This window comes from Misgurnus anguillicaudatus, chromosome 21 (assembly GCF_027580225.2).
Source record: "Misgurnus anguillicaudatus chromosome 21, ASM2758022v2, whole genome shotgun sequence".
NCBI classification, from domain to species: Eukaryota; Metazoa; Chordata; class Actinopteri; order Cypriniformes; family Cobitidae; genus Misgurnus; species Misgurnus anguillicaudatus.
Window position 1 is genome coordinate 35,650,929 of NC_073357.2, and position 12,400 is coordinate 35,663,328.

The window sequence follows — 12,400 nt, forward strand, 5'->3', positions numbered from 1 at the left end:
GGTTGCATTTATGGTTTGAAACAAATGAACAATAACGGAGTTTATAAACTAGCTCAGATCAGTTTTAAAATCGTTTAGGGCTGGTCTGAGATCAGTGTTAAGCTTGACAGTCAGATGTTTGGTCACATGAGTGTGTGTTACCGTGCGCGTGCACGGACATCCGGGTATCCACAGCTTCCTTTTTTCAGGTCTTGCTAGAAGGCTACATCTCTCTCTTGTTTTAGCTAGCGGTGTTGTAATCTTTTCTTCTTACCATGCCTTTCTCTGAACTGTATTTTAATGTCGATAATGGTTATCTGGAGGGGCTGGTCAGAGGTTTTAAGGCTGGGATTTTATCACAAGCGGATTATTTGAACCTCGTTCAGTGTGAAACTCTGGAAGGTGAGTCGAGTGTATTTTGCCGATTAGTATGTGTTGCTTTCATTCACAAGATTTTCACATACAGCTTAGAATATAAATTGACATTTCTATTTGATCCTTGTCTCAAACTCGTATTTTTTACCAGGTGTTAAGCTGTTTACAAATCGTTTTACAGTACAGCTAATGTCAGTTAGCTTGTTTCTTTACTCAGCACGGACCCTGGGTGTTTAAATGTCATTTAAAAGATAAAGATCAATATATGTATAACCGTTTATAGATCTTGTTTTCCTCTTCTTTGATATAAATATACATGTGGTCATTATATTTTGTTAGTCCGTCTAAAGGCCTTGATACAAGAGCCTTACCTGTCATCCTGTCAGGCACACATCTTATATATTTTTTATGTGTAAAAAATGTTAGCGTAGTCTTACGCAAGTCTTAACATTTTTTTAAAGGTTTAAACAAAGCAACATGTTGTTAATCGCAATGTTTGAGGTAAATAGTAAGGGTTTTTGATAGAAGATGCAGGTCGTGATGGTTGTGTTGAGCCGGTGGTCATGTGATACATCATGACGTCAGTAATACGGAATGGACAGATTCGCATTCAGTCTGTGCGAAATGTAATAAACATATCAGGCATAGTTTTTAAAGAAAATATATCATGTAATAGAGGTAAACTGACTATATTAGTCAGTATAGACTTGATATTTTGTGCCTCGTAAATACTTTATTACCAACAAGACAAAATAATTCCAATTTACAGTCTTGCATAAAATATACTTTGTGATTTAACTTAACTGTATCGAAATACTTTCCATTGTCTGTAATTTTTTTCGTCCTGAGGATGAAACAGTCTTAAACACAGCCCAGTCTTTTAATTTAAAATACATAATTTGCCTTTATACTAACATGTCTAAAACGTCTAAGAATCCTCATACACTTTTATTTATTTATTTTTTAGGTAGGCTTTTCAAATCTTTCTACTTTTTAAAATCATTTATTGTATTCATTTTATTATATGACTTAGCTGTCACTTTAATGTTTTCCTAAATATGTTTGCACATTTTCATCTCTGTCCAGATCTGACAAATTATTTAAATATATTTCAATGTTTCTTCACATAAAAATTTGCATATGGTCTCTTTAAGAAGCCACTGTAGTTTTTAATAGTGCGTCACTTGGAATTTTGTCAGCATTTTAGGGAACTGGAAACTGTGAGACAAAAAATCTTAAATGATTATAGAAATCTTGCCGGAAACAAGCATTAAGCATTTTGTCTTATAACAGCATTAGGATAGAAGTTTACAGTTGTACGTGCATTTGTTTGTAAATTACGAAAATGATATTTAAAGGTTTTGCTTTCCTTTACTGGAAGACCTGAAGCTTCATTTGCAGAGCACTGACTATGGAAGCTTTTTGGCCAATGAAGCCTCTCCTCTCACAGTCTCTGTCATTGATGACAAACTGAAGGAGAAAATGGTGGTTGAGTTTTGCCATATGAGGAACCAGTCCTATGAGCCTCTGGCCAGCTTTATGGATTTCATCACGTGAGTACTTGTAAAATACTTAACACCATGTGAAGTAGTTCTGCTTGATTATGCAATTTTATTATTTTGATAAAAACTCTGAGATTGCAATTGTTTAATGCAATTATTTAATGAAATTTGTACATGAAAATTTCTCAATACATTCCCCATTTAGTGCTGCACAATGAAGAAAATAGAAAAGATATACAAATGTAATTAAAAACAATTAAAGAGGTTCCCATAACCAAAATCAAAATTAATTTATCCCACAGCCCTAATGTGAAGAGTGACATTATACTAGGTGTATCATTTATAACCAGCCAATCATATTTTTGACCGTGAATTTTTGAAAAGTCTTTCAGTTCTCAAAATGTCATATTTTATTTTTTACACATACAGCTATATGATTGATAATGTTATCCTGCTGATCACTGGAACTCTGCATCAGCGTGCCATCTCAGAGCTGGTACCCAAGTGCCACCCTCTTGGCAGCTTTGAACAGATGGAGGCAGTCAACATCGCACAGACTCCAGCAGAGCTCTACAATGCTATCCTGGTGGATACACCACTTGGTGAGAAATCTCCTATAAAAACATAAATACACGGGCTGTGTCTGAAATCTATAAAATGCTGCTTTCGGAGGCTACAATCCAAAGCAGGATGGCATCAAGGAACGTCGTCCGAATCCGATGTTAGCTTTACTTCCTGTTTCCTGAGATACTTTTATCTGATCAGTTTTTGAAGGCAGCATAGATGTATCAGGATCAGGATGTAGCAGGATCGAGCTGGAAAAATAAAATGCAGCATAGAAACTGGTTGGACCTCAGTTTTGTAAAAGTTTAAAGGGGACATATCAAGAAAATCTGACTTTTTCCATGTTCAAGTGTTATTAATGGGTCCCCTGTGCTTGTATCAACATAGACAAAGAACAACCCAATAACTTAGTTTTGGTAAACCATTCTCTGCAAGCATGTTAAAAAATAGGTAATTGAAATTTGGCTCCTCTTGTGATGTCAGAAGGGGATAATACTGCCCCTTTATCTGCACTATCCAACCACAGCACTGCCATTTAGTGCAGAGATCAGCATATTTGCATGTTAAAGGACACACCCAAAAATGACAAATTTTTGCTTGCACCTACAAAGTGCCAATTTTAGCATGATATAATAAATTATCTATAAGATACTTCACATGCGTACTCTGAGGGACACCAATTATTTGTGAAATGTCCCCTTTAATATTCAGTTTTGATTGCATTTCTAGATAAAAATTGATGTAGTGGTCTAAAAATATGTTTATGGTTATTGTAAAGAAGCTTTCTATTTGTATCTGAACTATAATAACATTATGTTGCCTATGAAGCCTGTCTGAATCCGTTTCTTGGAGCTGCCTTCAAATGCTGCCTCCAAAGTCATTGCCTTATTGAGCAGCGAGGCATCAAGTCAGCTGCCTTAGCTTTTGGATACAGCAATGAAATATTTTAAACTTCTTGTTACGTGATCGAAGGGAGAGAGCAAGTTATGGGTCTTGCAATTGCATTTTGTAAATTTCTTAATTTCTTAAGCTTGATATTTGAAGGTAGAGTCCTAATGCATGTATAATGTCAACACGACCACATCCCCATGTGACAGTTAATGGTTACCACCTGTGTTTCTTTCAGCTGCTTTCTTTCAGGACTGCATCTCCGAGCAGGATCTGGATGAAATGAACATTGAAATAATACGTAACACTCTTTACAAGGTCAGTCTTGCCTTTGAAAATCCCAAAATAGTAGATATTGAAAACTGCAGGTTTTTACATGACACAACAGCTATGCCACAGTACACATTTGACAGGCATGTGTGTGGGTAATAGGAATGTAGATTTGTATGTGCTTGTAGTGAAGGCCAAATCTGACTTAACACTAATGAATATATGTCAGTGTTATTTTCATAGTCTCATTAATTTGTATTTTTACCATGAAACCATAAGCTGTATTTGACATTAGGTTTTTTTTTTGTTTACAAGGCTTATCTAGAAGCTTTCTACAAATTCTGTTCCTCTCTGGGAGGAACAACTGCAGATACCATGTGCCCTATTCTAGAGGTGAGAGAAAAAGAAATACATTAAATAAAGTAAAACTGATTCTGATGCGATGATTTTTGTGATTGTGTTTTCTCAAATAAAAAATTCATTTAAAGATTAATGTTTAAAGCTAGCCAACAATGGTTTGATGACACAGTAGTATTTAGTCTATTTTAATTATTGTTAACAGACTAATTAGTTTGTTTTATTGACATAGCTTGACAAAATGGTTTTAAGAAATAATCCCTTGTTTTGTATCTCAGTTTGAAGCAGACAGGAGGGCATTCATCATCACCATTAATTCCTTTGGTACGGAGCTGTCCAAAGAAGACCGAGCTAAACTTTTCCCTCACTGTGGGAAGCTCTACCCAGAGGGACTTGCACAGCTGGCCCGCGCCGATGACTACGAGCAGGTCAAAGCTGTGGCTGACTATTATCCTGTAAGTGTCTTTGTAGTCACTCGCTCATTCATTCACTCACCATGTGATTCACCAGTCTAAACATTAAGAATAAAATCTGTTAAGATTGTCATTGAATAGCCTAAATTTTATTTTCTATTCCTTACATAAAGTTAATAGCAGATGAGCCATATGAACTCCTTTAAAGCTCACATAACACACACTATTTTTGCATTTTTGATGTTAATCTGGAGTACCTATAGAGTAGTATGACATCCTTTATATCTCAGAAGAGTCTTTAGTTTAATCAGATTTATAAAAGAAAGATTAGCTTTACCGATTCTTTCCGATAACGTATGAAAAAATGAAGAAGAAGGAGTTACTACCGCGGGAGGAGCGAGTATGAGTCATGCAACACTATACAACACTGTTTAACTTATGATTCACTACATGTTCGTGTCATTTATATAATATGCACGTGCCTATTTCCAACATAACACAGAAGTCTTATTTACGCATGCAACTCATGACCCGGTTGGGACTTTTCGGTGAAATTCAGCGCATCAAACACAGACGCAAAACTCCACTGCTACCCCAGATAATAAACTATATCCATTGTTTTCATAAGGCTGGCTTTCTTCTCCTTACATCCAAAAACACAATTCTTCTTTCGTGCCATTGATAAGTTTAAAAATTATACAAAGCTGTCGCGTGATGTGATCTTTGTAAGTTCTAGCATCTCGCGCTGATTGACGGGTGGGCGGGGTTTTCTGGGGGAAGTGCCCATAAAAAGAAGTGATACGTATAGAAACCCCTGAAACATCAGCTGGACAAATTTTCAGAAACTTGTACGAACCCTAGGGAAGTGCATTCGGCACAGAAATACTTTTTTGTGTTTTTTTGACACTTTGCCTACGTTTAGCATGAGGAAACAACTCTATAACTGTGTTAATAAGTCAGAATGCATGAAATACCATTGAACCACCCCTTTAAAAGTTTCATAGTGTGTTCCCTTAAAGCTGTACTCATGATGAGTTATGCTATTCATGTTTGTCTTATAGTGATTTAAGAATTTGTCTACATAGTTACATTTGATAATTGATTTAATTTGGGTACAATTTGCATTAGGAATACAAGCTCCTTTTTGAGGGTGCTGGCAGCAATCCAGGGGACAAAACTCTTGAGGATCGCTTTTTTGAGCATGAGGTGAGAAATGTTTTATTAAATTTTAAATACGTTTTTAGAGTATTTAACATTTTATTTTAAATACCTGGCTAGTCTGAAATGTTTATGCTAATGGGAAAACTTGGCTTATTTGTTTTAAGGTAAAACTCAACAAGCTGGCCTTCCTGAACCAATTTCATTTCAGCGTGTTCTATGCCTACGTCAAGTTAAAGGAACAAGAGTGCCGAAACATTGTGTGGATTGCAGAGTGTATTGCCCAAAGACACAGGGCTAAGATTGACAACTACATCCCAATATTCTAATGGTACATAACAGTTCTTGAAGAATGATCCAGATGGCATGCATTGACTGTGCTCTGTGTTATGTTAGGGATAAAAAAATGATTCCGTCTCCTCTTTGTGTCTACTCGTAGCACTACGCCACACTTATCTTTCATTGTTTATCTGTATTTCAGTAATGGATCATCGCATATAGGCAACTACACTGGTGGTTGCAAACATTTGTGGAGGAAGTTTTGTGTACAAAGATCTTATTGTGATAAACTCTCCCGTGCTGATGTACAAATACATTCCATCGTTATTTTTATGCATTGCACATATGTATTGCATTTTATAATTAATGTACACTTTCAGATTATAACCTCACTTAACTTCTGATCTCAGTCCTTTTAGAGGGTCCAGTTTTCGCATCTGAGAGTTGAAGAATCCTTAGTTATCTTAAATGATGGTGGGCTTGCCCTTTAAAACCAAAACAATGGGGATTTTTTGCGTGTTCATTTTATCCATTTGTGAGAAATGAGAATTGTGTGCTTCCTGTTTGTAAATTAGTGCTTATGTCTGTGCTGACCTAATTTATGAAGTAGATATTTTATGATTGACGGCTGAATCGGAAAGGTTTATTGGATCTAGTATTACAACCTTGCACTCAGTTGTCCTGCAATGTAAAACCTACTGTACTATTGTATCCATATTGTCTCAGTTTAAGTGATATAAATGAAATATATATGTATATATCATATACTGTCTTTTTGTGCTTGCATTATTTTATTATGTTCATTCAATCAGGATGACTGTACTTGCATGAGTTTACCACCAGATGCTGCACTGAGTTCAGTTTCATGCAATCCATGTCTGCAGTTCAATTCAGTTTGATTCAGCCTTGACTGGTTTCGATTTACCATCAAACTTGTTTGTACCAGTACAACAGCTTTATAATTGAAATTCACTTGTTTTACGACTGACAAGCGTTCAGCTGATTAAATGGATCCAGGGTATAAAGTAATTACTGCTACTTGTTACTCAGACTGTGCATATTATTAACATTATTAGTCAAAGGTATGAATTGTGTTAAGGTGAGTCAGATGCAGGTGAGAGTATGTGTTGTATTGGTTGGCAAAGATATTGGCGTCTTTAAGAACACACATTAGGCTTCCAGGGCTAATTATGTTTTGTTTACATTGACACTTACTCTATGTATTCTGCCAAAAATTAAGATATACCTAAACGCGTGCACCCTGGGGCAATTTGTACATGCTTAGTTTGGTTTGAACATGCATTTGTTGATTTCGAACTATTGATAATGTTCCTAAAGCTTAGTAGTGCCCCAAAACACCGACGCAGAACATACATTTCTGTTTGGGTCAGTTGATTTATGAAGGAGGGATTTTTGGATCACACCCTATAATCCTATCCGCTTTACTTCTACAGTACGTGCTACAACATTGATCCAGGACTTATTAAAAATGCTTAATGACTGCAAACAATCCCAGTTATTTATTTTTTGCTCTACAGTATTCTGGACCTGTAATACAGTATTAACCACACTAAATGCAAATGATCTCAGCTGGCAGTTGTCTGAATGCAATAAGGTTACAGTGTTCTCCCTCGGCTGTACAGATCAAAATAGTAGCTACTCCTGGAAAGTGCACAAATCGTTCAGGCATTCCAAACTTTTTTTTGTTATTATGTAAAAATGAACAATATTACAGTGATAATGTTGGAATAGTGTTGAAAATTCAAGAAATTGACACTGTATTACAATCCATTACTTACTGTATGGAGTATGATTGGCTTTTGTTGTAAAGTTAAGTTTAAGGCAGAACTGATGCATAAAATGGATATAATGGAAGTCCAAGGCCGTCATGACAAGAGAAACGAAATACTTTTCTGGTTGCATCTGCAAATACATGTTTATGCCAGTTAAAGAAATGAATAAGAGCCTTTTGAATGAGGTGAGATAAAAATATAAGCGTTCCTTTAGTGTCAAATGATAGGTACACTCTACTCACATATTGTGCATTGAAGAAATACCATTTGAAGGATTAGTGTGTCTTATTCAGGAAGTGCACTTAACACCATGGTATCATAATACAAATGTGTATCTGGAGCAAGACTTTTTACAGTTAAGTAAAAAAGCAAATTAGTCCACTTACTTGACTTAATTCAATTTCTGTTTTCTCATGTACTGTATGTATATGTATGTAAAGTGTGTACTCAGAGCCCCTGTAAAAATCACAACAAATTTCTTGTGTTTGGCACATTTGGCAAATATCCCTTATTTTGTTTTTGAAGGCTTTGCCAGTATTGACAGTAGGCCTAAACTAGGTGTCCACGACCTACATTCCCTTTTGGGGCAAATAGTGGTTGCTGTCACTGAGCTTTTAATAACATGTTCACAATTCTCTAATTGGATTCAAAATTCCAGCTATTCAGAGCGATGTCCCATTCACCCCCTGGTCCCCGTAATTAATGGTGAGTACATGATGTTTGGTTAGGATGATTCATAGATGCCTTTGGTTATGTTTTGTTTTTGTTAGAAACTGATATAAAGATGATATTTTGAATGCAACTGTGATATATTGTAAACTGTTCTTGAATAGCAGACAAGCACCTGCATGTTGAATGTGGTCACACTGGAGATGCAGGTTAGCAGGCGTTTCATGTTTATCTTTCTGGGACAGCACACAAAACAAACATATATGCAAATAGTTTTCTTAGACTACAGGATTGCGTAGACTGCAAGTGAAGAGATGTCTCAACATGGCAATATTTAACAATGTGCACCAGCAGGATCAAACTGCTGAGAAGAAAAGGCCATTGCACAACCTATACTGACCCTCTGGGATTATTGCGAGAGGTCTGGGCAGCTTCATCTCCAAGGGCTTTTTCTTTGACAAGAAGGTCTCCGTTGGAAACCAGATCAGCAAAAATAGCCCGCAAATAAGATGTTGTTGTAGGCCTTTTCAAGTAATGAATGAGAGGAAAAGTTGAGGACTTTGATGTATGCAGGACTGCACTCGGTGACCCCCCACTTACAAAAAGACCGAAAACACAGAAACAAAAGCATCATATGGGCTGCCCCAAACCGGAAACCCCGGAAACTGCTTTGCAGTCGCTGCACATTAACTGACATCATATGGCATCATGCTGACAGGACACAGTTAAATGTTACGTTGGATGCATGCAGGTTGGAATTCTGCGAATAATGAGACCCATTTGTTTTTATGAATCAAAGATTTAAGGTCATGATCTCTCCTCCAAAAAGTTAGAGGTAGAACATATTGTATATAGTGCATTGTATAGAGTTGTGGTGTAACTGGTACTGCTAACCTACTTTTTCATGGTTTATAAGCCAAATGTACAGCCAGTAGATTAACATAACTTTAAGTTCATGCCCTCAAAGAATGCTGTATTGGATTGCAGTGAGCATCTTATACTGTATATGGTCTTAGGCCCCCGTGTGTTCCCAAACTTTGTGCACTTTGTTGCTTGGCCACCTGACAGATCCCTCTGACCCGATAAAACGAGAAGAAACAACATTTTAAATGTTTACAATGTAATAGTGTTCATCCCTGGGAACAATCAAACAAATAGATGAATCATAATGGATTATACAGTATGTGCTTGTGGATTAAACCAGAATGGTGGCATGACTAGATCATTCATTGAGAAGGCTTATCACAGTGTACTTAAATGAATTTGCAATGAACTAAAAAATATTTCACTTTCATAAACTGTTTTGTGCAAAATGTTATTGTTTAGGGTTGGATTTGGCCAAATTTTCTGCATAAATCATTTGATGCTTTTAAGGCAGGAATCAATGCTAAAATCAATGTCTGTAAAAGTTTTGTGATTGCATATTGAATAATTTATTTACATATGTATTACATCTGTGTTTTTCATTCATGTTGGTAATCCTCCTTTGATTAAAATAACAGAAAACAAATGACTGGGGAAATACTTAGAAACAGCTGTACAATGCATTTCCTTGAAGTTCTTGGATCTAAAATCCTCTATCGAGTCTGGCTGGCACAAGCGTTACTATTTTCCATCACTCCTAAGTACGCTAAGTTTTAGGAGCGTCATTTGTTTGGATATACTTAGTATGTTGATGTTGGCAAGGATTTTGTGCTGGATCTGGACCTCTGCATCTACTGAGACACTGCGCAGAAGTCCTCACTACAGAGGGGAGCTGGCAAACAGGACTGTGGCTCTGCTGTTACGCACCTGCAGTGCTTTTGAAATGATTTTGAGATTCAGATTTCGATCAAATAATAACTCAGTCACTTGTCCTGCTCGATGTGTGGGTGATACAAAGTGTTGACAGGAAAATCTCATAGATAAGTCCTTTTATGGCTCATTGACCCCAGACTCGAGGTAATGCTAGACAAATCCGTTTTTTTTATGTTAGCAGAATGTTATTGTTCAGATATCGAGTGACACAATCTCATGTCCTGTGTCCTAAGTACAAACCTCCCACCAACACGGCCCAAGGGTTTAGCCGTGATGAAACATTGTGTATTTCTTTTTCCTGCTTTGAGTGATTTTGCCTGTCAATATTGGAACATACCACCGACATGAATCAAAACAATTTGCTTAGTTTGTTTTTTTTTTCAAAAAAGAAAAACTTTTGTCTACATGTGTACCAAACTTTTTATCACAGCTAGAAATGTTACAGCCCTGAAACCATGGTTTAAAAAGAATTTACTGGGAAAAAAATAAAATTAGATATCAAATAAAATGTACTGGTATATTTTGCCAGTATATTATCTAGTAATTTTACGGACATTTCCGTAACACACCTTAAAACACAACTCAATGAAGTGTAAAATTCAAAGTAGAGGTAAAAGAGCTGTAAACGTATAAAAATGTCTTCATAATAATACAACATTTTGCCCTACTTTTATAGTTTAGCTTGTCCTTGTTTTAGCCAGTAGACTTTAGTTTATATCATAGCCTGGCAATACCACAGTTGTGAACTTGTTCCATGAATGAAGATATTTTCAAAATAAATAAAACTTTGCAATCAGTTGACAACTGGGATAAGACATTAGGAAGACACATAAACCATTTGAAAGCATAAGGTACTGGTTGATTTTTGACGGTGCCCCAAGATCCATCCACACCTGAACCATCAAATCTGGTTTGGATTTAATGCTTAATTATTTATATAATTATATAATTAATTATTTATGGAGTATTTTGAGCTAAAACTTCACATACGCACTATGGGGACACCAAATACTTATTTAACATCTTTAAAAAAATCTCATAATACACTCTAAAAATATTGTTTGGACTCAACAAAAAAATTGAGCATAAGGCACTGGTTGATTTTTGACGGTGCCCCAAGATCCATCCACACCTGAACCATCAAATCTGGTTTGGATTTAATGCTTAATTATTTATATAATTATATAATTAATTATTTATGGAGTATTTTGAGCTAAAACTTCACATACGCACTTTGGGGACACCAAATACTTATTTTACATCTTTAAAAAATCTCATAATACACTCTAAAAAATATTGTTTGGACTCAACAAAAAAATAACGCAACAGTTTGCATAAATTATTTTGAGTTAAGACAACTACTTCTGAAATTCATTCCGGCCAACAAACTATAAGAAGTTGGATGTACTTAAAAAATTGTGTTGAAAACTCATAAAAATTAAGTTGATTTAACTTGGGTTTTTTTGCATTTTAAATTTGATTCGGTAACACTTTACAATAAGGTTCATTCGTTAACATTAGTTAACTACATTAGTTAGCATGAACTAATAATGAACTGCACTTAACCAGCATTTCTTAATATTTGTTAATGTGAATTTTAACAATTACTAATACTTTTAAAAAATCTTGTTAACGTTAGTTAATGCACCGTGAACTAACATAAAAAACAATTAAACGCTTTATTTCTATTAACTAACATTAACAACGATTAATAAATACTGTAACAAATGTATTGCTCATGGTTTGTTCACGTTAGTTAATACATTAACTAATGTTAACTAATGAACCTTATTGTAAAGTGTTACCTTTGATTCAATCGTGGACACTGATTTACACAAAACTACTAAAATGATTTAAACTTTTTTATTTAACAACACTTGTCAAGTTGCAGAAGACAACCAGTTTTAGCATAAAAATAATGCTGCGTGGTGAGTCTGTTCTCAACTTCAGCAAATGCTCTATTCTTCAGCACAATGGTAACCTCTTAAAAATCAACAACATAACAGACAATCTTTTAAATACCAAAAGTACAGAACAATAATCATTAAAAAGTCTTATCATGTTTTCATCTTGATTAAAAATGCATAAAATAACAACATATTTCTACATTTACTACATTTAGCATGCTGGGAACCTGAAGTTATCAAGTTAAATGCATTGAGTTACTACAACTTAAATAATGTTTTAAACAAACTAACACAGATAATTAATTTGAAGTTACACACAATATTAACTTGATATAACTATCAACATTATCATGTTTGGACAACTTAATAAAAAACTTTTGCAACTTTAAATCTTTTAATAAATCAATTACTTAGAATTTTTAACTTGCACCAATGCATTAAATAAAATA

At 35.2% G+C, this 12,400-nt stretch overlaps 1 protein-coding gene across 2 annotated transcripts; it reads left to right on the forward strand.

Annotated features, from left to right (window-relative positions):
- Window positions 1–135: 135 nt before the first annotated feature.
- atp6v0d1 (ATPase H+ transporting V0 subunit d1) lies at window positions 136–6,550 on the forward strand. Of its 2 annotated transcripts, XM_073859026.1 has the most exons (9): window positions 136–381; window positions 1,736–1,904; window positions 2,277–2,458; window positions 3,547–3,626; window positions 3,894–3,971; window positions 4,214–4,390; window positions 5,477–5,554; window positions 5,674–5,837; window positions 5,988–6,550. In XM_073859026.1, exons 1-8 carry the CDS (start codon window positions 255–257, stop codon window positions 5,833–5,835), a joined length of 1,053 nt encoding a protein of 350 aa, XP_073715127.1. In that variant the 5' UTR covers window positions 136–254; the 3' UTR covers window positions 5,836–5,837; window positions 5,988–6,550. The 2 variants fall into 2 exon arrangements, with proteins under 2 accessions (XP_073715127.1, XP_073715126.1); XM_073859025.1 differs by having other exon boundaries at window positions 137–381; window positions 5,674–6,550.
- The last annotated feature ends 5,850 nt before the right edge of the window (window positions 6,551–12,400 follow it).

Coding starts and splice junctions, on each gene's coding strand:
- atp6v0d1 (XM_073859026.1), top strand. CDS start 255: ATGCCTTTCTCTGAACTGTATTTTAATGTCGATAATGGTTATCTGGAG. Junction 1,905..2,276: donor GCCAGCTTTATGGATTTCAT/CACGTGAGTACT, acceptor TTTTATTTTTTA/CACATACAGCTATATGATTG. Junction 3,972..4,213: donor CCATGTGCCCTATTCTAGAG/GTGAGAGAAAAA, acceptor TTTGTATCTCAG/TTTGAAGCAGACAGGAGGGC.